Below are 27,875 nucleotides of genomic sequence, written 5' to 3'. Positions count from 1 at the left end.
GATGCAAACATTCTGGAAATAGGTGCTGATGTTTGTCACACCACATTGTGGGTACACTTAATGCCACTGAATTGTACACTTAAAAAAGATGAAAATGTTTAAAAAACAAAACAAAGCAAAAGCTTCCTGGGGCCCCCAGAATAGGGTGCAGCCCCATATGTGGGGGCTCAACCCCCCTTTCAACCCATCTCTCATTTCTTTCATCCTCCCATGGAGTGCTGCAACCCAGAGAACCACTTGCTCTTCCCAAGACTGATCCCGCTTTCCCTGTCTCCTTGTCTCTCCCCAGGGAATTTCAGGATTAGAGTCTTTTACTAATTTAGTCCTTTACTCGATGAAATAATCCTTTCTACAGCCTCCTCCTGCAGGCTTCTGCCTGAACACCCACAGTGACAGGCAGCCCACTGTCTTACCAGACATTTTACCCCATTTCTGGATGGCTCGGATGGTAAGAGGCAGAGGCAGAGGCAGGGTTTGGAGCATTATGTCCTGGTTACAAGTCCCGGGATCAGGACTTAACTAGTCCTGTGACCTCAAGCTTGTCAGTGAAGCTCTCTGAACTTGTATTTTCTCCTCCGTTAAGTCAGGCATAATGTTGGTATCCTTTCCATAGGGTCATTGCAAATATTAAATGAGATCCATTATGAAAGGTGGAAGAGATCATGCACGTAAAGAATTTAGCATGATGCCTGGCGTGTAAGTCAGTGCTGAAGAAATGTTAGTTTGATATGTATAAATTGAACCCAAATCTGGCCTTGAGCATGAACCAAAACACAGATTGTTAGGGTGTGAAGGAATCGAAGAGATGAACCGTGGCAGTCATTTGTCGCTCCCTGATACCTAGTCCCCCTCTCCTGCTGGCCAGGTTGCACTTGGTCCCTAGGACTTTCTTGGGTCAAGCCGGCCAATGAGTTCCATTTAATTGCTGGTTGAGTCTCTGGAGAATGTTCTTTTCCTTCTCCTTGGCAGCTGGCAGCATTTAGATGGTGGTTGTTCCATCAGTTTGGACCCCTGAGTTACTGTGATGCATCGAGCCCCCCCTCAAGTGAGAGAGAAATCAATTTTTCTGGAATGCCCCATTGAGATTTGGGGGTATTGCTTTGAGATTTGGGCATGGTTGTTGCCACAGCAGAGCCTAACCTGTCCCAACTGATAAATCTGCCAACTTGACTTTCTCGTTTTTTATAAGTGAAAGTCAGTGAAGAGGAGGTCACAGGGCGAGGCAGTGGCAGGCCTGGCCCCACCCTGTGCAGGACTGAAACCTGTGGTTGACAGAGCTGGGTTTATTCTTTTTTCATTCTTTTTCCTCCTTGCTCTTCCCCACCACTGGGTCCCATTAAGGAGCCTGTTGAGATTGACCCATTGGACGGGGTCCTATTGATGTCTCAGGTGCTGGTCAAACCCAAGCCTCAGACCAGTCTGACAAGTGAGCTCTACTCTGGGTGTGTGTTTTTTCCAGGGGTGCTGGACCAGATTACTCATCAGACCTCACATCTGGGCCATGGCCACCCCCTCCCAGCTAACCTCCTTTCCCCTCCCCGGGGCCTCCTTCCTCTACACCAGCCTGCAGAGGCCTCTGTGTAAAGCCAGCTTCCATCTCAGCACTCCCCTGATTAAAATTCTGCCGTCTTCCTGCTGCCCAGAGGAAAGAAAGCGCGCCCTGCCTGGTGTCAGGGCTTCCCCAGGGCACCAGCTCACCCCACCCATCCCTTCTGCAGCCTGTGCTCCTGCCCCAGAAGCAAATGTTCCACTTCTCCTGTCGGCTGGCACTTCTCCATCCCGGGCCTTGGCTCACGCTCGGTCTCAGCCCACCTTGCCTACCCGTCACCTCTGTCCCTTCTACACATTTCAAGGCTCAGCCTGAAGGCACCTCCTCCAAGAAGTCTGGGCAGACTATGTCAGCGTGACTTGAAGATACCTTCCTTTTCACACGACTTGTGTCTCTACCGTGGTCAGACTTTTATCTGGCCTTGTGTTCCAGCTTTCTTTTTCTGTCTCTTTGCTCACTCCCTGGTGGCCAAGAGCAGCCCCGGTGCCTACCATGGGCTTGGCTCTTCATCAGCCCCCATGAGTATTACCGGAGCAAAGGAGTGCCCCGTGACTGCTCTACACCTCCGCTGTGCCCCGCACATTTTACCGAATTGTTCCTGTGGCTCTCACCTCCTCTAGACGCACGTCCCCGAGGGCAGGGACCAAGTCTTACCCCCTCACACCTCCCGCCCTCCCTCAGCAAGTGGCAGGCCAGGGCACTCCTCCGAGAAGTACATGGTGGAGGCATATGTGGGGCGGGAGGGACAAAGATGGCTTGGTGGCTCGCCACCAGCATGCGGTCCCTCTTCAGCAGGTGACCTGGGCCCCCAGCCCCAGGGGAAGGGCCGCCAAGTTGTGATATTTGTGCGAACCTCTGGGAAGGAGCACCACCACCGCTGCCGCCCCCTCCCCCTCGCCCCTCCTGACAGGCAGCCGGCCTATGCTTCACGTTCATGACGCTGACTTTGAAGAATGTCACACCTGCCTATGCGAGGTACTTACGGAGAGCTAACCAAGAACGCAGTTTGTATCCACCAGTCTGAAAAACATTTTGTGATCTGGGTAGATGGCTTTCCCCATGCAGAGGAGGGGCGTGTGCCACGGCCCCATCATCCTCAAATAACAGTCTGCAGCTGGCCGAGAATGCAGAGTGACAACTTCAGGGAGAAACAGAAATGCCAGTTTTTCTCAGGATTCAAGATGGACAGTCTGGCTCTCTGAAGGCTTTGAGAAGCAGATGGTCTGTCCATCACCCCAAGGAAAGGGTGTGAAAAACTCAAGATGGCTGGAGTTAATAAGCTCTTTGGGACAGAGATGCGGGTATGACTACTCTTCTTTCAGGCTGTATCCACCCGCGGGGACCACATCCACCACGCAGCACAGTATCCCCAGCCAGTCTGTGTCAAACACCTGTTTGGAACCAGGCCCTTTGCTGAGCATGGGGGGCGGGGGGACCAAGACAGCCCAGTGCAGCAAATCTGAGCTGTCGCTGCTTATGTCTCTTTAGTTCTGGTTTGACATCCATCTCCTGCATGATAGGGGACATATTGTAAATGGACAGCACGCTTTCTTTCTGCTTTTTCCTGTCATCTTCTTTTTTGTCTCTCTTTAAAGTTCGCCTCTCTCTAATAGTTTTCCAGGTGTTTTGGTTTCTTACATTTCAAAATTTTTCCAGCGGATGGTTGGGAATGTTTATCAGTTGATGCTGTCTAATTGCAGTAACAGCCAGTCCTCTATGCCATCGGTTTCCTATACCAAGGTGATTTCTTGCTCATGTCATAGTCAAGTACAGGTTGGTGGGGCATGTTAGTTGGGCCCCTCTGGGAAGCAGGTGCCCAGATGGAATCCGTGGTGCACTGGGAAAGTTACGGGGTGGTGGGGGGGAAGGGAGCAGAGGAAGGTGGGACAGGTCTTCTTACTGGGGGCAGGTCTGACCCCCCGTGAAGAGTGGGACAGGGAGGAACCAGGGTGGGGAGGAAGAGGTACAGGAAGCGTTGAAGCTCTGAGAAAGTTCCAGCCAGGCCAGGGACTCCAAGCTTGCGTGCTCTTTAGACTTGTGCTGGCCAGAAACGGTGAGCCCCAGTTCCACCACCTGCTTTGTCAAGGGTTGGGTTGCCTGGCAGGAGTGGGGCATACCCCAAGGGCACGGCTCCCGGAGGCTGTCGGCTCTTGAGACTGTCCTCCTTCTGACAGTTTCTCTTGAAGTGGCAGTGCCCTTCTGTGATGACCACAGGTATTCGGGGCTGGGGAGCTCCACCACTTCTAACTTCTAGGACCATGGAGTCTTCCCCACCCACACTGTAGAAGGAACAAAGAGCTCAGAGCACCTATGGGGAAGCTTCATAGGCCAGTCCCGGGGAGAGCGCACATCACCTCACTCACCTGCCATTGCCCAAAGCTCAGTGGTCACACGTGATTGCAAGGAAGGCTGCGGAATGTAGTTTTGCTACGTGCCTGGGGAGAAAAACAGAACACAGATACCCTGGCGTCCATATCCCGGCTCTGCCTCTTCCTCGCTGTGTGCTACTTGGTGCAAATGACTCACCTCTCTGACCCTCAATTGATTCGTCTACTAAAATATGAATAATGAAAGGACATACTTCACAGGGTTGTTGTGAGGATTAAGTGTGTGAATACATATAAAGAAATGAGAATAGTACCTGGTACAAATGAAAGCTGTGTTATTACTATTACTCCTAATGTTTCTAAACTTAAATGTCAATGTTTCTTGAGTATCTACTTTGTTCGAGGAATTTTGTGTGTCACGGAGACCTATTCGTTTCTCCTAGCACTTAATACAGGCTCAGAAAGTGTCTGAATGAATGAATTTCCATGGAAAAACAAGATAGTGTTTAATTCAGTTGGCTGTGATGCTGGGCTAATTTTAAACATGATTTAGCGATAAGAAATGTGAAGTCCTGTTCTTCAGCTCAGAAAGTCAACCCCAGAAGAACAGAACAAGAAAGATTTAACATGGTTGCGAAAGCATACTGGGTGTGAGAAGCTTAGTGGTTTAAAAATGACCTCCTGTCTTTGTAAAAATAATGCGTGCATTTAAAAAAAATTTTGAGGGGCGCCTGGGTGGCTCAGTCATTAAGCGTCTGCCTTCAGCTCAGGGCGTGATCCCAGCGTTCTGGGATCGAGCCCCACATCAGGCTCCTCTGCTGGGAGTCTGCTTCTTCCTCTCCCACTCCCCCTGCTTGTGTTCCCTCTCTCTCTGGCTGTCTCTCTCTGTCAAATAAATAAATAAAATCTTGAAAAAAAATTTTTTTTGAGTAAAACAAATAGGTACAAAGAAGAAAGTAAAAAAAAACCATTCAAAATCTCACCATTTTTAACATTAGATGAGTCTCATTCCAGACGTGTCGCTATGCATATGTTATACAGAAAAAGATGGACAGAAATCATTTTATAAAATGAGATCATTATTACATGCTGTTTAAAACTGATGTTAAATTTTTTTTAATGCCACAGAAGAAAATAAGGAAATATAATTACTCCACATTAAACAATTTTGCCTTCACTAAAGACAGTCCTGGTTTCTAAAATATCAAGGGTAATAAAAGACAATGAAAAGCAGTGAGGTTTGAGTCCTGGCTTTTAAACTCCAGTTTTCAATTTTAGATGGTATCGATCCAAGTTTTCCTGTGGAAGAAGAGGAAATTTGCAGTCCTACAACTCCTTTTCCCCTCCTCCTCTTTCTGAGTTTTATGTTATGTTATTGTCTTTACTTTGCGGTTGTTTCGTGTGAAATGGGTGCAGTACTCACGATTGCTCCTTTTTAACCACAAGCCTCCATTCCTGAGATCTGTGTTTTGAGTCATGTTGGTTGGCTACATTTCTCATCAAGTAGTCTTATTCTTTCCTCCCCTCACAACAAGAAAGTTTCATAGGAGTTTTATTACCAAGATTATGTGTGCTGATTTAGTAGATTTTACCGACAGTAAGATCTGTGTGAAGTAGGTGCCAAATATAAGGACTGCATTCTAAGGTCGCATTAATAGAGGTCCTTGCTCAGAATGCGGGAGGTGATCATTTCGTTCAGTTTAGCATTGTGTCTAGGCTTGCTCTGAACAAATCAATAAGGAAAACACAACCCAATAGAAGAACAGACAAAGTCACTAGTCCCAAAGAAGAAACAAAACACCTATAAACAGATGAAAAGATGGCTTATCCTCTAATCATCAGGAACAAATTGAAATGACATCAATACTCACAAGATTGGCAAAAATTAAAGTTGGTAGGGATGTGGAGTGGTGAGACCTTCCAAACACTGACAGTGGGAGAGTCAATGGATAAAACCACTTTGAAAAATGTGGGAAATCCTGTGATTTAACAATTCCATTTCCAGGTTTAGATGCTAGAGGAGCTCTGCACGTATGTGCTAGGGAACACATATAGAAATTTTCAACCGTCTTATTTACAACAGCAACCAAACAAAATACTGGAAACAATCCAGATGTCCATCAACAGGGCAAGGAACAAATAAACCATGGAATATTCCTACCCTGAAATACTACACAGCCCTGAAAATGAATGAACTGCTGCCATGTTCAGCAACAAACGTCTCACAAATAATGCGAAGCCATAAAGAGATTTTCAGTTCAAGTTTCAGACAAAATATACAGCGTGATTCTACATATATATACATTAAAAAACAAGTAAAATTACATGATATAGTGTTTAGGAAACATAGACAAGTAAAAAAATAATAAAGAAGAGCAAGGAAGGGGCGCCTGGGTGGCTCAGTTGGTTGAGCGTCTGCCTTTGGCTCAGGTCTTGATCCCAGTGTCCTGGGTTCGAGCCCTGCATCAGGCTCCCTGCTCAGCGGGGAGCCTGCTTCTCCTTCTCCCTCTCCCCCAGCTTATGCTCTCTCTCTCTCTCAAATAAATAAATAAAATCTAAAAAAAAAAAAAAAAAGAGCAAGGAAGGATAAATCCAGTCTAGGGGTGCCCCCTGGGTGAAGGAGGGGGATACGCAGGGTGGCCACACAGAGGCTTCCACACAAGCTGGGTGTTGGGTATACTGTAGGTTTGTATGACTATTTTTCATATTTTTGTAAGTTGTATGTATATGGTATGTTCTTTTCTACAAGTGAAATATTTCATAATAACATATTCTTATTTAAAATAAAACAGTGCTCTGAAGTGACACTGCTTGGGATAGAATCCTCACCATTTATGTGACCTTGGACAAGTTATTTAACTTCTCTGGAGCTCAATATCCTTCCTTGTAAGGGTGGAAATAATAATAGTATACCTACCTTGTAACAGTATTGTAATGAATAGGATAATTTACATGAAGTTCTTAGTACTGTGCCAAACACGTAGTGAGTTCGTGATGCATGTTAGCTCATGTCCCTTTTCTGTGTGGGGCAGATGGAGATATTTGGGGGATGCATCCTAGAAATGTCTGTCCTCTGAAGCCTTTCCAGAGGGTGACCACAGATGGAAAGGGTGTGACACCATATCATATGGGGATGATTAGAAGAGCGAAGGGTCGTTTGGCCTGAAAGTTCTCCTGGAGTCAAGTCAGGCTGCCTGAGTTTAGGTGTCTGGAGGGCTCTCGTGGGAACAGAAGACTACGTATTCTAAAACGCTCTGGAGCAGGGGTGGGCAAACTATGGCCCATGGCCCAAATCTGACTGCTGCCTATTTTGGTAAATACAATTTTATTGGAATGCAGCCACGTTCATTTGTTTATGTATTGTCTGTGGCTGCTTCTGTGCTACAAGGGGTTGACAAGTTGCAACAGACACCATATGCATATGGTCCCCAAAGCCTAAAATATTTACTTCCTGGCCCTTTACAGGAAAAGTTTGCTGACCTTCGCTCTTGAATGAGAACTTGAAAGAGAAATACAAAAGGAGGATGATTTTTAAGAGTTTCTAAGAAGCATAGCTGGCCAAGGACAACTTAGCTCCCTGGTGAGGGAGTGAGACTCCTGCCACTGGAGGGATGTAAGCAGATGCTGACTGCTCCTGGAGCAGGGGACGCAGGGGAGGACTTTGTATCTGGGGCAGGTTGGACACATCAGTGTTTAAATTCTTCTTCAAGTCTGAAATTCTGTACAGAGTGATGATTCTCAGTTTCAAATTGGTCGTTATTAACTCTGACATTTTCTTGGCATTTTTATATTTTAACTCTCAGCAACATTTGCTTTGAAATTTTTAAGTCAAAAAAAGGTATTTTAGTTCTTTAAAAATTAGATTTAAATGAAAAATGGAATGTATTCCAGGGTTCTACTTTTTCATTAAAAAATGGATTTGCATGGCTTTTGGATCTATTCCCATTTATAGGTGATGAATTTTAAGAGCCTATATGTGCCAATTATGACTTTTCTGTGACAAGTGTGTCCTTACCAGGAAGGAAGAGCCATTGGGAATGAAATCGGGGCAGTGACCGTAGCTGCTGTAGGTGTGGAGTCCGTGGAGGGCAAAGAGGAAACATACTGGAGAGGAAAGGGGAGTGGGGGCAGGGGAAGCAACAGTTGCTGAGGGCCTACTGTGTGCCAGAGCCCATGTCCAAGTCACAAAACTGCAGATCAGAGGCTGTGACCTCTCGATAAGCTTTGAACTACTGCATGAGGATTTGAGCAGGTGGGAGGGTTCTAGTCGGATAGGTGGGGACGTCGGAGAACATGATAAAACCCATAGCTTTCTTTCAGGACACAAGAACCCCCTTATAGGGGCTCTGAGAGCAATTCATCAAAAGCCAAAGTGCTCAAAGACAACTTGCCATAAACAATTTCTCAGGATGATAGTTTTGCCCAGTGACTGGCTCACTAAAAGCCGTCTGACAGACACCTTAAGTGGGGGGAGTAGAGAAGCTTTAGCATCTCCCTGGCTCATGCAAGGGTGGGTCTGAAGTCCGCAGGAAGAGGATGATAATAAACAGGCATGAGGGGAACGTCTCTGAGTGCGGCCTTTAGGAAGGACTGAAATGTGAAATACAGGTGAAATTGACTTTCACCGGAGCCAGAAGGATGAATCCTCTTGAAATGGCCATGTGAAGTGTCTGCGAGGAGTCCCTCAGGAAACTCAAACTTAGAGAAATTCCCCCAGTGATTTGGTGAATTGATCATCAGGCAAACTGGTGTTCAGTGGATTAACTTTGAGGGAGTATGCTCAAGTGACTGGTTCATCCGGCCTCGCCTTCGGGCACTCGCCTGCCCTTCCCTAGGCCAAAGAGAAAAATCATGCAAGGGCAAGGACCTCGGGGGTCCTCCCCTTCCTGGTTTCCAGGCATTTTATGCTGCTAGCAATAGAATCCCCTTCTCAAATAAAGCATCACATGGTACCTTGATGCTGAAGACAGCATAGATACAAGGAGAACTGCTGGCTGAAGCGAGGGCAAGGAGACTGGAGGCCCCCTTGCTGGCTCCACAATATCTCTTGTGGGTCCTAGGCCCCGGAGGGGCTGAACTTGACAACCTCCAAGCTGGTCCAGCCACAAAGATTCAGCTTTGGTCACCTGGAAAGTCCCTCTAACTAGGCCACTATTGGTACCAGGCAAGAAGGTACAGTATCAGAAATGAGGATGAGGGAGAATGCAGCTAAAATGGGACAGATATATCCATGTGATTTTTATTTGGTAGTCACTGTCAAAGTGTTCTCTGTAGGGAGCTGAGGGAGTGTGCTCAGTGCCCAGGAGGTGACCTAACCTGCTTCAGGTCCGCAACGCTGATCGGGAGGAGGCCTGGGCTTGAAGAATTGTCCTGGGGAAAATGGCCCTTTCTCGAGCACTGCTGGCTTTAACATCTCCTTTGCCTGATGAGCTGAGTTCTCCAGATTATTGAGAAAGCTCTGAACTGGGAATCGTGAAATCCCTCCCCTAATCCTGACAGCACAGTGACAAACCCTCTCCCTCCTCTGGTTCTTCGTGTAGATCTGAAAATGAAAGTCTGGGCTGGCTAGATGAGCGATGCCCACGTGTTTGGATTTCACATATCAGTAAAAGCTAAAGTTAGAGCGCAGTGGGGAGAGGGGCATGGAAGAAAAATTTAGATTTAAAAAAACCACTTTATTTTGGGGGCGCCCAAGTGGCTCAGTCGGTTAAGCATCTGCCTTTGGGGTCCTGGGATTGAGCCTCGCGTTGGGCTCCCTGCTCAGTGGGGAGCCTGCTTCTTCCTGTCCCTCTGCCCCTCCATCTGCTCATGCTCTCTCTCTCTATCTCTCTCAAATAAATAAATAAAATCTTTTTAAAAACTTTATTTTGTCACATCAGGACATTAAAAACAAAACCCTTCTGTCATCTGTAATTTTATAACAGAAAAACATTTTAACATCATACAAACTAGGAAGTATCTATAAATTAAGGATAGTTTTAAAAATGGAATACACTTTAAGGAAAACCTCACTATATAATTCTTACTTTTCTCGTTTTACTTCACCGTGTTAGTTTTCTGTTGCTACTGTAACAGATGACCACGGATTTTGTGGTTTACGCCACAACCACGCATGGATCAGCTTACAGCCCAGGGGCCAGAAGTCCGGGCACTGCGTGGTTGTGTTGGTACCTCTGCTCAGGGCTTCACAAGGTCGAAAACCAAGGTGTCAGCTGGGCAGGGTTCTTAACTGGAGGGTCACCTGGGGAAGAGCCAGGTCTTTTTGATTGTAGGACTGAGGCCCCCATTTCCTTGACCGGTGGTCCCCTTCATCTTCGAGCCAATAGGCACACTGAATGTATCTCACGCTTGGAATCTCTGATTTCACTCCTGCTACCAACAGAAAAGATCTCTGCTTTTCAGGGCTTGTGTGATTACGTGGATCACCTGGAAAATTCTTTAAGGTCAGCTGATAAGAAACCTTAATGATATCTGCAAAGATTTTGCCTGTAACATATTCATGAGAGTAAGATCAAAGGGCACAGGTCATGGGGGCCAAAATTCTGCCTTCCACACCCAGCCTGGTGAAAACAGAGTCAGATGAACATTTGCAAACATAAGAAGGTTCTTCCAGTTCAAATACTGGTTGTCAAATATTCTCCTATTCTTGAGTTGACATTCAGAAGTTATGCATTTGTGAGAAGTCAGGACATCATCATTGTTACAGAATCTTGCTCAGACAAGGTGCTGGGGAAATGTTTGCAGAGCAAACAAGTATTAATAAGTTCGTTGTTGCTAATATTATTTTAATGCAACTTTGATTATAAATCTTGTGGTACTATATTATCATTGTCATTAGCTACAGATTAGAAAACAAGCTAAAATCATTACAGGAATGTATTAAAATGGGAAATGATTCAGTATATCATGGTAGAAACAATTAAAACATGACCTGCTCTGTTGTATCTGCTATGTTCTAGGGAGGGTGGAGAGTGTTGCTTTCAGTCAAGGAACAGGGACAATTAATAGAGGGCCCCAGGAAGCAATAAGAACTTAATCTTCTTTCCCTCTCCCCTTCCTTCCCACCTTTTGTTTTCTCATTCTTTCTTTCTTGGCAAAAAAAAAAAAAAAAATGGTCATTTTAAAAATTAAATTCAAATTTTAAAATGGCATTATTCCCCAAATCTCTGCGGGCCGCAATCCAACACCCTCGCTTGGCCCCTTAGCCTTTCCCCCAGGGCCCTTTGCTGCCATCCCCCAGGGTGTCTACAGCTGGGCTCTGCCCCTCCCCCCTCCCCCCTGCATGACCACTGTGCCCCATGTGGCGTGGCCACCCCTGTGCTGTCTCACTGCTGGACAGTGGGCTCTCTGAGGCCGGCCACCACTTACTCTTGTGTTTCTATCTCTGTCAGCACCCACTGTGGGTCAGAGTCTCTCAAATGAGGACGGAGCTGCAAGTACTAACCCACTCTGGTCCCAAATTATGGTCATTTAAGGGGAAGGCAGAGGGAGCAGAAAGGAAGAGGAGGACACTGAATGGAGAGGAAGACAAAAATAAGCAGAGAGATGTGGACATAGAAGAAGAGAGAGAGCAGGTAGAGGGAGAACGTCAGAGGGCTACTTCACGAACTGGCGGGGCCCTTACTGAGGTCCCTATAAGCTCTGGGGGAATCGGCTGTGAAAACAGTGACAAAAATCTTTGTCTTCGGGGACTTACGTTCTAGTTGGGAGGTCAGTCAATCTACAGGCAACAAAAAAATAGACAAGATTTCAGATAATTTTAAGAACTGCCTTAGGGCAGTACATAATGTGGCATGTTAGGGTGGGGGACATTTTGGATAGGGGGACAGTGATAACCTCACTGAGGGGGTAACAGCTATGCCGAGACTCCGAGATGAGACGGAGTGAACCATGCCAAGAACCAAGTGAATATTGTTCTTGGCAAAGAAAACAGCAAGTGCAAAGGCCCAGAGGCAGGGAGGAAATTGCTTTCCATTTCAAGGAGCAGAAAGGAGGCTGGGCGAGCTGTACTTGGTGAGTAAGGGAGAGAGTAGAGGGAAATCAGGTTAGAGTGGGAGGCAGCGTTGGACCTTGTGGCTTCTTGTATCCATTATGACAGGGAGGGTTCAGACCCTGGTACCAAACTTGTAAATAATACAAAATAGTTATTATGTAACCAGTTAGCCTAACACTTAGAGCCTTTTCTAGCTGCCCTGCCTGAGTCATCTGACTGGGGGAGTTTAAGCCCCAGACACCTTACAATTCTCTACAACTGACAAGATGTGCCAGTCTGCAGTGATTTTCTTTCCTGTCCCCACAGGTTATTTTTATTGCCCTATGGGACATTAACCAGTTTTGTATCTAATTTGGTAATCTTACCTTATTTCTTACTTTTCCATTCACTATAAAGATCCCAGTCTCTCAGGTTTCCTTTTGAATCCACTTTGTCATCCTGCAGATCCCCTTATTAATGAGTTAAATAAAAGGTTGACACGTACCCACTATCAATTTTCATGAGAATTATGTTTTTAACCTTTTGAGAATTACATTCTAAGAGGTTGGGCTTTAAGCGCACGGGAAGCAGGACAGTCAGAAGGACTGGTTTATGTTTTACAAAGAACCTCCGATGACGGCTGGGTGGTGAGCAGGCTCACCTGGGTGCCCGGGGAAGGGAGAAGCCCAGCTAGGCACCAGTCCCTCTGTGCAGGGAGGAGATGACCACACGGCTTGAATGACGGAGGTGGTGGTGGGAGTGAGTCCGAACGGACTCCCAACGTTTGAGGACATTTGTTCTTGTTCCTTTCCATACTGGATTGCCGGAATCTGTTTTAGGGCTGTTTTCCTCTCTAGGATGTGAGCTCCTGGGCAGGGGGCTGGGTCCAACGTGTATGGTTCTTCCCTCTAGATTCTCCTCCTCTCCCTTTTCTTCCTCCCCTTCTTTCTCCTCCTCTTCTTCCTTCTTTTTTTATTGTGATAAAATATGCATAACATAAAATTTACCATTTTAACCATTTGTTAAGTGCACAGTGGACTGGCATTAGGTACATTCCCATAGGCTGTGCGACCATCACCACTGTCCATCTCCAGAATGTTTCCATCCTCCCAAACTGACACTCTGTCCCCATTAAACACTGACTCCCCGTTCCCTTCTTCCCCGGCCCCTGGCAGCCACCAGCCACCATTCTGCTTTGTCTTTATGAATTTGACTCCTCTAGAGACCTCATCTAAGTGGAATCCTACAATAGCTGTCCTTTTGCATCTGGCTTATTTCACTTAGCTTAATGTCATCAAGATTCATCCGTGTTGTTGTGCGTGTCAGAATTTCCTTCCTTTTTAAGGCTGAAAAATACTCCGTTGTGGGTATATGTGCATTTTGTTTATCCCTTCATCTCTTGATGAATATTTGGGTTGTTTTTCCCTTTTGGCTATTGTGAACAGTGCTGCTCTGAACATGGGTGTGCAGATACCTCTTGGAGTCCCTGCTCCCAGGTCTTGGGGCTATCTACCCAGCAATGGAATGCCGGCTTGTACAGTAATCCTGGTTAACTTTTTAGGCCTGGCAGTACTGTTTCCTCCTGCCATTGCACATTGTACATTCCCACCAGCAGTGCACCAGCATTCCAATTTCTCCACATCCTTGCCAACACTTACCATTTTGTGCTTTTTTGATAATAGCCATTCTAATGGGTGTGGATTTGTCCTCTTTTAACATGTAAATGACTCCAGGAAGGGGGAGACCCCAGAGTTGAAGCATTGGGGGGCCCTTTCCTCAGTGTGCTCTGTAAGGAGATAGCCAGAGAGCCAGAGGTCCTGGATTGGGAGGGTGCTCAGCGGGAAGAGAGCCAGGATGGGGGGTACCAACATCACACTCGCTGAGCTTGTAGCATGGGCTCGGGGCTGGCTTAGAGAGAGGCCTCCCAAGGGGGGAGCTGAAACCCAGCAGGTTTCCCATGAGGAAATTTGTTTGTGTGAATCCACCATTGGGCCCCTGTCCCTGGGGAAAGCTGTTTCTAATTCGGGCTTCTCTTTCTGTCTGTTGCTCTCCAGTGTGATAATGCAAAAGGGTTGAAAGCCTTCTACGATGCAATAAAATATGGGCCGAACCACTTGATGGTGTTTGGAGGAGTCTGTCCATCCGTTACATCCATCATCGCGGAGTCCCTCCAAGGCTGGAATCTGGTGCAGGTAAGGTCCACGTCACCCTTGGTTGGGGGACTGTCTTTGGCCATCAGTATTTTGCAGGAATGGTTCCTTGTGCAACATGACTCCTAAGTTGCCCGGTTCAGACCTCCCAGACTCTTCCCTGGATGATTGATTGCCCAGCCCCCACCACCCCACCTCCTGGCCTGACCCCCAGGCCTGTGCTGGCACGTCCCACATGGTGGGTCTCTATGGGGTAGCCCCAACACTTCCGCTGCATGTTTGGAATCTTTCAGTGATGTCCTAGCCTGACTCTGTCACCAGTGTCCAGCCAGTCTGCCTGCCCAGTGTCCTCTCCTGTCCCTACCACTCCCTCCATGCCTCAGCCCCTCCCAACCACCCACCCTTCCCCAAAGGCATCTTGCACGTTCAGGCCTCTGAGCCCTGCTCTCACTGTTCCCTGATCAGATGGGCCTTTACCTACTCGTTACCAAGTCCCCCCCTCCACTGACATGGTCTTGTCCACCAAGACTGCCTTTTCCCACACACAAGCCTTTGCCGGGATTCCTGGCCAGGATTCTTTACACTGGCTAATGTCATACACCATCCAGCCAGGGAGTGCACGCTCTGATGTAGGCTCAACTCACTAGTGCTAGCTGTGAGGGAGAGAGAAGGGCGTAGACAGAGGAGGGGTGAGCCACGCAGGGCTGTTCATGTCTTTGCTTCAGCCATCCAGCCATCAGCCAGCCATCAGCCAGCCATCAGCCAGCCATCAGCCAGCCATCCATCCATCCATCCATCCATCCAACAGATAGAATGGGCAGCTCATCCTGTGCCTGGGATTTTGGAGGACTCTGGGGAGCCACAGGACAGACAGGGTGCCTACCCTTTCGGAGCCTACATGCTAAGAGGGAGACAGGCAGGGAGCAAGTAAACAAGTCATCATACTAAGAGCTAACACTTGTGTCATATGCGTGCCAGACTTAGAACATACCAGACACTGTTTGAACACTTATTTGCATTGATTCAGTCCTTATACCCGCTCTGTGCTGTAGGCACTATTATCATCCTCATTTTATAAATCAGAAAACCTGGGCACGCAGAGGCCTAGTGACTTGCTCAAGGACCCTCAGCACTTAGGTGACCAAGCAAGGATTTAAACTCAGGGAGTCTTGAGCTGAGACTGTGGTAGGAAACAGCCAGGATGGAAATAAGCAAGGTGATGGGACAGGTGGTGACTGCCCCAAGGCCATCAGGAAGTGCCCCTTGGCAGAGGTAACATTTGAGCTGAGACCCGGAGATGAAACGTGAGAAGGAGCTGGTGGGGTGGATGGAGTAGTCGATGCAGATGACCTGTGCTGGGAAAGAACTTGGCTCCTTCAGGGAGCTGAGAACAAGGCAGTGGGGTGGGAACGTGGTCAGTGGGGAGCTGGGGTGAGAATGAGGAGGCCAGTGGAGCCTGACCACAGCAGAATCTGCTTTCCCCGCACTCCTGTTGACTGAGGAGCTCAGTGAGTCTGGCCCTGCTCGCATGAGGTGCTGCAGGTAGAGCCCCGACCTCACAGCCCGGAGGGAGGCCAGAGCTACCTGTGGCTGAGGTAGGAGGAGGAAGGGGTGAGGTCCCAGGGAGGGCCACCAACGCAGCCCAGGGGCAAGGAAGGCTTCCCAGAGGAGCGATGTGGAACTGGCTGGGAAGGAGGAGAGGATGCTAGACAGCTGGAGCCGTGGAGAGAGCATTGCTGGCAGAGGACACGGGGCGCTCAGAAGCAGGCGGTGGGGGAGTGCATGGGCCTGGGGAGTAGTGAGTCATTCGCTGTGGCCTGAGCAGGCCACGCTGAATATGGGTGAGATATAACAGGAGCTGAGGCCAGAGGAGCAGCTTGGTGTGCTATGGTGCAAACCCAGACACGAGCCTGGGACCCAACACCACTCACCTGGCTTCCAGCCCTGCGGTGCCTGCAAACAGCCGTGAGACCTTGGTCAGGTCACTGTCTCTGTGTTTGAGCTTCCTTTCCTGAGCACTGAGAGCCACACTCCACCCCTATGCAGCAGGGCCAGACACTGCCACTCTGAGCCTCAGCCCCTCGCCTGTGGATCAGGGGAGTGAGAGGACTGATTTCATAGGACAGCTGTATGGATTCGGGGATGGAATTGGGATTCAAACCAGGCCTGGCACAACCTAAGCGCGAACTGTTCCTTGTATCGTTACCCCTGCCCTGCCTCCTCTGCTCCCCGAGTTGAGTCCCTCAACTCCTCAGCATCCTGGGTCTCTTTCCTGCCACACTGTTCCCACTCCCCCGAAATGCCCCATTCTCCCCATGCTCAGTGTGTCTCCCCATGTCCCAGCTTAAATGCTGCCTCTTCCAAGAAGACTTTCCTTACTGTACTCTCTAAGGTAGAGAATGCTTTTTCTCACTTCCATGCATCTGCTTTTTCTCACTTCCATGCATCTGCTTTTTCTCACTTCCATGCATCTGCTTCCAGCAGAGTATGTACATGGCCCAGCCGTCATGCCCTCTGCCTGTCCCTCTCTTCGGGCTTTGCACATGTGGGGGCATGTTTAGCTGGGCTATAAGCTCCGTAAGGACAGAACAGGGCCTGAGTTCCTCCTGTTTTTGCTGGTGCTTAACACTCCACAGACCTTATTATATGTCTGTTGAATGATCAGAGGGATGGAGGGAGGAAGGCAGGGATAGAGGATGGAAAGACCTGTATGTAGATGGACATTTTGCTCAGACATGGCAGGCCAAGCTCCCTGGAGAGTGCCCACCCAGAGAGGAATCCAGGGAGCTCCTGGACCTTTTCATAGCCTCGCTTGGAATGGTTTGTCCCTCAGAATTCTCTGAGGAGCTGAGGAGCAAGTACAACCTTGGAATGCCTGGCTTGCCGGCCAGAGTGACCTGGCCTCAGCACAAGCAAGGAAGGCCTCCAGCTTGGAGAAGCTGACAAGACAGGAGACAGGGTGATGAAGTCAGGACTGTGGTAGTTACCACTGCATAATGAATCATGCCCAGATTTAGTGGCTGAAAACAACAATCATTATTGCATTATTTCCTTGGGTCAGAAATTCAGACCCAGAGAATGGCTTATGTCTTCTCCATGATATTTGGGGTCTAGCTGGAAGATTTGGAGACTGGGCTCTAGCATCATCTGAGGGCTTGATTGGGGCTGGAGGATCAGCACCCCCCCCCCCAGCAGCTCCCTCACTTGGGGGTCAAGTCGGTGTCTCTCCTGTAGGCTCTTCATAAGGCTGCTAGAGTGTCCTCATGGCATGATAGTTGGCTTCCCCCAAGGTGTTTCATCTAGAGACCAAGGCAGAGATGGAAAAGTCTTTTAGGACCTTGCTTCAGAAGTTGCATACTGTCGTTTATGCCTTATTCTCTTGGTCATACAAATTAGCGCTTATTTAGTGTGGGAGAGGACTATACAAGCAGTAGTGGGAGGTGAAAATCACTGGGGCCCATCTTGAAGGCTGACTACCACGGGAAGGAGGGATTCTGGGAAGAAGGCAGGAGCTCAAGCTGCCCAGCAAAGGAGGCTTCATGCTGAGTCCCTTCTCTGTTCAGAGGAACTCCACCTCATCCTTCAACACCCCAGATAAGTACCTCTTCCTCTGTGATGCCTTCCCTGATCCCTTTCCTTCTGTGCCTCCCATCCCTAGCCCTGGAAGTAAATTAATTGCTCCTTCCTCAGTAAAGCCTGCTCTATGAAGGCCATCTCCCACAAGCCAGTGTAAATTGGTTCTTGTGGGGAGGGGGCAAAACATCCTGCTCTCTTTATGTACAAAGCACAAAGATACATGCAGTACATAAGTAGATATATAGTATCTGTGGCATTAAAATTTCATGAGCGATGCAGGGTTAGGAATACCTGTCTACAGGGGCTTCTCGGGAGAGTAATGGCGAAAAGAAGATCGGGAAACATGGTTCTGTGTCACTTCTGTTGCACACAGATTAGGTCATTAAAGAAATTACATTTTGTGAGTAATAGTTTATTCTATATCCAGGTGTTCCCTGCTAGAGTATAAGCTTCTTGAGGGGCAAGGGGCCCCCATTTTCTTCATCCCCCAGTTCGCAGTGCCTAGCACAGGGCCTGGCACCCAGTAGGTCCTCAGTGAGCACTGAACTGAGCGAAGTGCAGGGCACAGGCTGTGGAACCTGAAATCCCCACGGCCATGATCCCCTCCCAGTGCGGATGTGACTGTGGGGAGGCGGAGGACGCGGGAGGAAATGCAGGTGCTCGATCCCCACCTCAACAGGATCACTCTGCATTGCTGCAGACAGGCATGGCCCACCACTGCCCTAGACATCTGCTGTCAGGCTGCATAAGGTCAAGGGCTCCAGCTGCACACGGACCGGGGTGCCCAGGGGTAGGGACCTGGATGGTGCCTGGCAGTCTGGAGAGCTCGGGGGACCTCGGAGGCGGAATCCCAGGCTGAGCCCAGCAGAGTAGACTTCTCCCAGCCTGTGGAGCCAGCCGAGGGAGTGGAGCAGCAAAGAGCAGGATCTTGATAGGAAGTAGCCTTGCAGCTTCTGCCTCCCTCCACGTTCCAGGAAGGCAGACTCTGGGGGGCTCCCGGCCCCCTCCCCACCTCTGAGAGGCTGAGCTGGCTTCTAGAGATGGTGCAGGGCTGGAGGAGTGGGCCTACATTCACTCAAGGGATTCAATGAATCCCTTAACTTATTCAAAACTGGGCTCCCAAACAGAGTTTCACAAATGGGAAAATGCATGTAATTTGTGTAATTGAAAAGGAGCTCTGGCTGCCCTTTGGGGGAACAATGCTTGCTGGACAGAGACAGCCTGGAATGTGTAATCAGTTGTTTCTGTTTCCTGGTGCTACAAAAATAGGGATTCACGCGACGGAGGGGTGAAAATTCAGCCTGGTGCCAAAATCAGTTAAATTTAACTTTTGCCTTTTGCCGGGCTTCTTGATTCCTGGTTGCTGCGTTGAGAGGCTAATATTGTTTAAGTCATGATGTGAGTCACTCGGCCACTGGGAGGTCAGCTCCTCCAGCTAGATGCGAGGACCTTCTTAGAGTCTAGGCTGTGACGTGCAGGCTCCGTCGCTCTCTGACCGGGTCAGACGCTGCCCTGGGGGAGCTCAGAGCTGGGCCTCCCTGGCAGGGACCTATCAAGGCACAGGCTGGGAGGCGGCTGGGAAGGGGCGGGGTCTGGCCGTAGGAGACAGCATGTTCAGACTGGAGGACACGTGGGAGCCTTCACCTCCAGAGCTGCATGGCTCTGTGAGAGATGTTGCTGGTTCTCGGTGACATATTGTGGAGGTGCAGGAACAATGGCTGAAGTTAGTGGGGAGCAGAGCCTCCACTCCCTGCAAGCAAGCCCTTATCACTGGAGGCATCAGCATTGGGCAGGCTGCCTGGCTGTGGAGTAGGGGGTTCCCTGTTGCCTGAAGTTGCCCAAATGTTCCAGTGTCATCCAGGCCTGTTGCCTAGGAGATCTGATACAGAGAGTAAGCATAGACCAGGTTGCAGACTCTCAAACTATATGGTAAGAGTCACTAACGGGGGCTGGGAATGGGCTTGTGCTAATGCAAATTCCCAGGCTCCACTCAGCAGGTCCAGGCTAAGGGGTTCAGCAAATGCCTCAAGGGCTGTAGACCCACTCATCATCCCAGCTGCCATTTCAGTGCCCCCAGCTCAGGCGACTTAGATGCAATTAATTCTTGGAGTCTTGCGAGACTGGGTGATCTCTGAGGCACGTTCACCTCCCAGACACTGGGACTCTAAGTCCTGGGACACCAGAGACTCTAAGGAGTGCTCCTTGTCTCCAGAACTTCAGTGTATGCTGCTCCTGTTGGGAAGAAGGCGTGAGGAGACAGCAGGGCCGCCAGGACGAAGCCCACAGTCCCAGGTGTGGTCAGAGGGTGCTCGGTCACCCCACCCTGCTCCCCGCCTGTCTCCTGCTCCCTCGTGCCCCTGGCCCCAGGTCAGGGTCTCTCCACCTGGCAGGAAGGACTGTGCTCATTCCTTCTGGTACAGTTTGCTGCCCCTTTTCCTGTGAAATCCCCCATTCCTTACACTGCCATCGCACCCACACCTCCCTGCCATGGCATGTGCTGCCCTGTGCCTGGGTCCGGCCTGGCCTGGAGCTGCCTGAGGCCAGGGTTGACTCTCATTCTGCCTTGCGCCCTGGGCTTGGCGCCGGCCTGGCTCCCATGCTGAGCGGTGCCAGGGGAGCACTTGCTGACAGAGGCCAGGACGCCTGCCTTCTAGGCCTCAGTCTCGTCTGGAAGGAGGAGGGCCAATCATCAGAGCCTGCCGGGTCTGAAGGGACCCAGAGTGGTTCTCCACCTGTAGTCCCTTGGTAAAGGAAAGCGGAGGGAGACCCTAAATGGCCTCCAACTTGGCCTCAGCCCACATCTCCTGTCTCTGGACTCCATGTTGTCCTTTGACTTTTTTTCAGACCCCGTCAGAATCCTGTTCTCAGTGTTCTGGAGGGATTTTGCTTTTGACCCTACCTTGCACTTTTCTTGAGCAGTTCTGCTGACCTCCCCCCAACCCAGGCTGTCCTTCTGTGAGCATGGGGCCCAGGGAAAAGGCAGTAGAATTTGGAGCTGGGGGCGGGGGCGGGGGCAGGGGGGAAGCATGGATGGAGACAGGACAGCTAAAACCGAGATGCCGGCAGAACCCAGGGAAGGTCCAAGAGATGCAGTGTGGGGTTTTGACATCCTCAGAGGCCAGCACAAAACTCCTTCCTTCTTGGGAGCTAGGTGATAGCTGCCTTAGCTGGCAGACAGAAATAGTCCCGCTGATGAAAATAAAGTCAGATTCCTGAAGGGATGAAGGGCTGCTTGCAGGAAAACGCAAACACTATTTCATCAAGAACCGTATCCCGCAGAGCCTGTCCTTTAAAAGGCAGCACAGCAGATATTAGATTGTAGATGCATTTCTCCTGGCATGATCCCAGCCTCCCCTTGGCAGCCCATCCTGCCCTGCGGTGCTCCCTCCAGGACTTCTCCGGGCAGAAACATTTCAGCCTGTGTGATGTGGCTGAATCCGGGGAGACGCTTCTGCCAGGGAGTGGAGGGAAGGAGGTCATGCAGACAGGGCAATGTTGATTCTGTGTTTGTTGAAGTGTTGGCAACTACGGCCAAGAACACTTAGGACTCGATTTCTGCAAAATCCAAATCAGGCTTGGTTTTGACATTTAAAAAACCAAATCAGTGACTGCCCCCCCCCCCAATCAAGCCCTTTGCTATTTACTTAATTCTGGCATAGCTCTAAACTGTCGTCAATGCCATTTGCATCATAGGAACAGGAATTTTGTCATCAGACTTGATTGTCTCAAGTGATTATCGTATTAAAGCTGTAGATTGCCTGAGAAGTCAAAGGGTTAGTTTTTTGTAGGTTTTGTTTTGTTTTTTTTTTTTTACTTAGCTGTGGGTTGTGGAATTGGAGATAGATTCATAGAAGGCCAGAGCTGGTAGGGTCTTGGCAAGCATCGGATCCAGTGTCCGCATTATACAGACTGGGAAACAGGGGCCCAGTGTGGAGAGGACCTTGCCCAAGTTCTCACAGTAACAGCAAAACTGGGTCCCATGGCTCACCCTCCAGTGCTCTAAAACACCCACCAAACTACAGTCTAATTTTCTCTCTCTCAGCCTTCCTTTTCACTTACATAAAATGGGGCCAGCCTTTTGTGTTTCATGCCGTTGTGAGAATCACGGAAGGCTTTCCGTTTTAAGTGAAAGCGCTTATACAGACTACAGAACAGTAGGGCCGTTGCAGTGATGGGGACTTCTCCACCAGAAGCAGATCTCCAATTACAGCTCTCAGAGTTTAAAAATCACCCCATCTTGCATCGACAAGCAAGGTGCTTTACTCTGGCACCAAAGACCCTGAAACCAAGGCATCCTGGGCAGGATCAGGGTTCTTTAGCAAGACAGCTGCACACAGCACCCACTTCCCAGCCCCCGGGAATCAAAACCCACCCAGCTGGAATCCCGCCCCCACCCAGCCCATGCATGGGGCGGCCACATCCAGCGGTGGCTGGGTGGCCGGACCGTGGACCTGATGGAGAACATTCAGGAGGTGTGGTGTGATTGAGCACAGCTGGAAACTCCTCCTGCCCCTGCTCTCTAAGAAAGACAGTAGAGGCCAAGAATCCAGGCTGGGCAGGAGCCATTTCTTGGCCCTGGTCTCTAGAGGGGCCATTTAGTGCATTAATAATCTATGAGATGCTTCCACCTTCTGGATTCCTAAGGAAGAAAAAAAGGTGGTGCGAGAGAGGGAGAAGGGATGTTAAGGGCACGCACCGTGGGCCAAGCAGAGACTATGGGTGGGTCTTCCTGACGGTGTCACTGGGTGCCTGGTGCAGGGAAGTCCAGTCCTGAGAGCGAGCTGAATGTCATGCATGTGGTCAGGAAAGGTTGGTAGCTTTTGATGTGGGTACAGACGGATAGGAGGAAATACGAGCCCTCTACAGGGATCCAGGCAGGACCCACTGATCCTCTGGAGGGAAAGAGGGAGTCTGTTCTCATTCATTATTCCCTCACTGACTCATGCTCCCAGGTATTATTCATTCCCCCGCTCAAGAAGCGCGATGCCTTCTGTATACTCTTCCAGGCTCTCGCAGAGCCGTGCTCCTCCCACTACCCCACCCTGCCACCCCAGGCCCCACGGACATGATGGAGAGGCAGCAGCTGGAACAGAGGTCTCGAACCCAGGTGCTCTGGGTAGTCGTTCCTCCTGTGTCTCTCCTTGCCAGAACTGGCTTGGGCAAATCAGCAACCTCCTGGAGCATCACTGAACTCATCTGCAAAGTGGGCGAAGTCTGCCCTTCTTCTGGGGCTATTGAGAGCATCGGACAGGACAGGGTCATGGAGCAGGATGGAAACACCCTGCAGACTGTAAGCCCTCGACAGACTAAGGTTAATATTACCATTACTGGTGCTTTTGCCATCTGAGGCGCCAGCCAGGCCCGGCCAGGGAATTCCTTGAAGATTTATGTCTCCATTTGCCTCCAGATTCAAAGTCGTGTGGATGAAATGAACTATCACAGACCATGAAGGTGATTCAGAAGAGTGAAATTAAAACAGAGAACCTGCAGGAGAGGCAAAATAAGCCCAAGGTAGCTGGAAGAGGCACAGGTGCTCTTTTGGGTTGAGTTTTCACAGAGCAAGGCAAAGAAAGGCACGGTGCTATCGAGCGAGCGCACGGCGGTTCCCAATCTATTCCTGCCAACGACCCAACCCATATCCTTCCTGTCCATCTGGTAAAAGATTGAATTCAAGGTTCTGACCCCCATTTTTAATTCAAGACCATGTATCTAAAGTAATATCGGTTCTCAGCCTGTAAGCCCAATGGCCACATTGCTGATGCGTCTTTCTCTGCCTCAGCCCCTTTCTGGAAATATGCAGGGTGTAAATAATTCACTCTAAATGAATAAATCACTCACACTACTTACGGTACCGCTGGTGCTGCTAGTAAGCAGCACAACCGCAGATTACACGGAGTTGCGTCGGGAATTACAGGTGGAGGCTGGGAAGACGGGGAGAGGGAACCGGGCAAGTGACTCCCTCCCGGAGGACAGACGTGTACAACGGTATGATAGCAACCTCAGAGGGTGAGGGTGGACATGTTGTGGACAGGAAACGTGGAGCGGGAGAGTCTCAGGCACATGGTACTGAGTTGGTTAGCCTGGCCAGGCTCTGTCTGACTTCTAGGAGCCTGAGCCTTGGGCACGTCATTAGTGTTTCCAGTGACTCTGACACACGGGGTGAGAGGCCCTGCCGGAGGGGGAGGAGCCGTCCTCTGGTGGAGACTGGGCTGTGCCTAGTGGGCATGCTAAGAGGGGATTAGGGCACCAAACAAGGGGGTTGGATTCCGCACCGTTGTCCACTTGTACCTGACAGTAGGACTCATGGGGGGAGGGGGGTAGTGGGGGCAGGGCACAGGCTTGCTAATTAAGAATCAGATTCCCAGGTCCACCGATCACGTCCTAGGGAAGACACCTGAGAAGCTGATTTTTAACAAGCGCCCTGGATACTTCTTATCATCTGGGGACGTGGGGAAATACTGGCCTAGAGATGCTCTAAAGCCATATGGTCCACCACCAGCAGTACCTGGGAGTGTGTCAGAGGGGCAGACTCCCAGGTCCCACCCCAGACCTACTGACCTTGAATCTGAATTTTGACAAGATCCTAGATGATTCTTGCTGATTTAAGGTGCCGAGGGTCTTTGAAGGCAGGCATGTCAGCTGAGGCAGAAGGGTTTGAGAGTAGGTATTGAGACTCCGGAGGGGACATAAGGGAAATACCTACAACTGAGCCCCTGAATCTACTTACAGAATGTTGGGGCGAAAGCAGGTGCAGTCAGTGTTTCGACACCTTTGGTCATGCCTGCAGTCAGCATCACAGACCTCAAGGACTCTTGCCAAACTGTGGTGCGGACAAAGTGTGTCCTGCTTGAGCCTCGGTCTGACACACCAACCTGAGAGTCCTTTCAGCCAGCAAGGCCCTTGACCCCATAGTGGCCAGGAGCACATGGAGGGGACCTGTGGCTCCCAGTAAGGAGCAGTGGAAAGAGCACTGGGTCAGCGTGAGGGGACCTGGCTTCCCATCCTGGCCCTGCCATCTCCCAGCTGGGTGGCCTTACACAAACCACTTCCTGTCGCCAGAGCCTGAGCACCCTTGTCCGTAACTGTTCCACTTGCCTCCTAGGACTGTGCTGACACTTGCGTGAGGTGGGCCCTGGGGGGCTTGGTGGCTGCTGGGCAGGTGCTCCAGGACAAAAGCACGGGGTTTGTGTCATGGCATGGCACTGACTACCTGAAGCCCAGAGGGGCTAATGTGCTTGGTCAACTTGTAATAAGGACAATCTCTTGGGCGTGGAGTCACATGGGCTGGAGGTCACATCCAGGCTCTGGCACTTACTAGTTGGTGACCCTGGGCAGGTCACTCAGCCTCTCCCAATCTTAGCTCCTCATCTGTGACGTGGCGATGGCATAGCAGACCCTGGGCTGGTTTTGGGGTGCAACAAGACATTCAGGGTTCCTGGTACCATGCCTTACATTCCTTCTCCCACCCCCTCAAGGACCAAGGTGGCCTTCTGGTCTACCTTCCAGGAAGAGTGGGACCCTGGGATCTGGGCCCAGCTCTCTGGGACTAGCTGTGTGGCCTCTGCACATCCCTTGCCCCCTCTGGGCCTCCTACTATAAAGGGAGAGGGTTGGGCCAGCTGATGATTGTGTCATTATTCCTGAAACCCTGTAGCTCAAAGCCACCAGCACCTGCCTAAAACCTCTCATCTTTCTTCTTGTGCCTTGCATGTGATTCCCTCCTCTAGGGGCTCCTGGGTTGGGCCTAGGATCTTGGGGTCGGATTGAGCCCCATGTTGGGCTCCAAGCTCAGCCAGGAGTCTCCTTCTCCCTCTCCCTCTGCCCCTCCCTCCTGCTCGTGTTTTCTCTCTCCCTCAAGTAAATAAATAAAATCTTTAAAAAAAATTAGAAATGAGGAAAATAAGATGCAAAGATTAAGGAGACTTGCCCTGGTTCCTGCTGTGAACAGGCCTCAGGATGTGGGAGTGGGATCTCTGGAGGCCACGGAGGCTCCCTCTGTGTCCCTGGGATCCCTCCCTAGCCTACCTCAGTGAGGAGCCCCCTGCCTGGCAGCAAATGACCACCCAGGCTGGCTTGAATTCTTAGTGCAGACCTGTGTTCTCCCTGTAAATCCTTCATCACACACACACACACACACACACACACGTGCGCGCGCGCGTGCGCGCCACTTTTAAACCTATTCCTGGTCCAGTAACTTGTGTATAAAAAATAAATGGTGCCTTTGAACTCAAAAACTAGATGACTGGTTGTTTGTGAAAATCAATAACTATGCTAAGTATTTCAAGCATATAGTACTTAGAGTTCTACTCTGGGTGGTTTCATAATGAATGGGTTGCTTTTTTTTTTTTTTTTTTAATAGAGCCTGGCCTACTTTAGTGTTGAATTATACAGAAGACTTTTGCTTTGGCTCTGTTTACCAAGAAATTAAATAATTTATTGTTTCCATGATGCAGAGATTGAGCCTTATAAAGTGGGAAGCGCTCAACCTGAGACAGACAATCCTGGGCTAGGTGATTATTGAGACGTTATGCCCAGATGCCGACACAAGCATAGTGTTCTCGGATTTCCCCCAGGTTCCCACACGAGCTGCCACTTAGCACTGCCCTGGTTACTTCTGAGACGGCATGCTGGCTTTGCATGTACTGGGAATGGCACCCCTTCTCATCCTGGGTGTCTTCTGAAACTCTAGGCCTGTTGCTAGAGTCATGGGGACGTGGACCCTCAGCACAGCCAAGCAGCTCTAGCCCACCCCAACCGCCCCCACTAGCAAAGGGGATCTTTCTTCAATTCCCAGATTGATCACCACAACCTTGGGAAGCCTTTCCAGCCAGATCACGGCCTCCAGTGGACACATCTGTAACACCTGTCTCCCTGCCTTGTCATCGAAGGTTCAATTTTCTGTTCAGTGTAGAGCTTGCTTGGTAATTGCCAGTCCTCTCCATCAGGGGCAGCTTGGGGGGTGGAGGGGTAGTGGGACCGTGTCTCGCTTGTTGGCAGTTGGAACCCCAGAGCCCAGCATATGGCCTGGAATCTAGGATAACCTCCAGGAATCTTTGTTTTTGTTTGGTTCAGGAGTTCTCTCTCTCTCAGTCTTTCCTTTTCATGCAAGTAGCATTATGAATTCATGGATCTTTAAAAAATATATTAAATGGGCTGTATTCCAGTCAGTCACAGACATTATTTTTTAACACAGTGTTTTTGCTGCTCTACTTAATATTTCTACTTTTCCTCCAAATTTTCTTCCAATTTTTTGGAAAATGTTCAGGCCTGCAAAAATTAAAAGAAAGTGCAGTGAACATCCTATACTCTTTGTGTAGGGACTCTGGTTATCTACGCTTTGCCGTATTGGTCTTCCTCTCCCTCTCTTTCCCCTGCCCCCCCCCACACTCATTTGTTGTTGAAGCCCTTGACAATAGTTTGCAGACATAATGACACTTCACCACTAAATATGTCCACATGAATCTCCTAAGAACAACTATATCCTCCTAGATCATTATAATATAATGATCACGCCTAAAAAATGAACAGTGATACAATAATCTTACCTAAAATGTGGCCCATATTCAGATTTCCCCAATTGTCCCCAGAATGTCCTTATTGCCATTTACTTGGGGGGGGGGACCAATCAGGTAGCGTGCAATGTAAGTCCTGCCACGTGCTTAGTCTCCTTGAATCTACTACTTTTAATTTCCTACTTTTTTTTTTTTTTTTTTTTGGCTTTTGGCTTTTGGCTTTTGGGACATTGACCTTTCTAAATGGCCCAAGCCAGTTGTTTTAGAAAATGTTCCCAAATTCCAAATCTGGATTTGTCTGATTGTTTCTTCACAGGTAGATTCTGGTTAAACAGTTTTGGCCAGAATGCTACCTTTTTTATACCATGTTGTTCCCGCTGCTTTGAGTCAGGAGGCCCACCTTTGAACCATTCTCGATGATGCTAAATTCGATCCCTTGACTAAGGTGGCATCTGCTAGATTTTTTGTAAAGATACCTCCTCCCCTCAGTAATTATTAAGTAATCTGTGGGGTGAGACTTCGAGGCTGATGTCTTGGTCCCCCACAATCTTTTACCAGATGGTTTGAGCCTCAGTCGATGGTCCTGGCCGAGCCACTGTTACACCGGGGCTGCAAAAGGGCCATCTTCTGATCCGACTCCCTCCCTTCTGCATTGAAGCTGGCATTCTCCTCTGCAGAAGAGCATTCCCCTTTTTGATGCTTTCTTCCCCTCCTGCTTCCTTCCCTCCCCTCTTGCCTTTTCCTCCATTTGTCTGGGCACTTAATATTTTACCTGCCTTAGGTTTGGAAC

At 49.4% G+C, this 27,875-nt stretch overlaps 1 protein-coding gene across 1 annotated transcript in view; it reads left to right on the top strand.

Annotated features, from left to right (window-relative positions):
- Positions 1-27,875, top strand: part of GABBR2 (gamma-aminobutyric acid type B receptor subunit 2) — a 333,176-nt gene that overhangs the window by 92,990 nt on the left and 212,311 nt on the right. Inside the window, exon 2 of the mRNA XM_040631654.1 lies at positions 13,903-14,040. Within this exon, the coding sequence (XP_040487588.1) occupies positions 13,903-14,040 (138 nt within the window). The remainder of the gene's footprint in view (positions 1-13,902; positions 14,041-27,875) is intronic.

This window comes from Ursus maritimus, unplaced genomic scaffold, assembly GCF_017311325.1.
Source record: "Ursus maritimus isolate PB19 unplaced genomic scaffold, ASM1731132v1 scaffold_17, whole genome shotgun sequence".
In the NCBI taxonomy this organism is placed as follows: domain Eukaryota; kingdom Metazoa; phylum Chordata; class Mammalia; order Carnivora; family Ursidae; genus Ursus; species Ursus maritimus.
The sequence above is the reverse complement of the archived record's forward strand: the minus strand, read 5'-3'. Positions and strand labels throughout refer to the sequence as shown.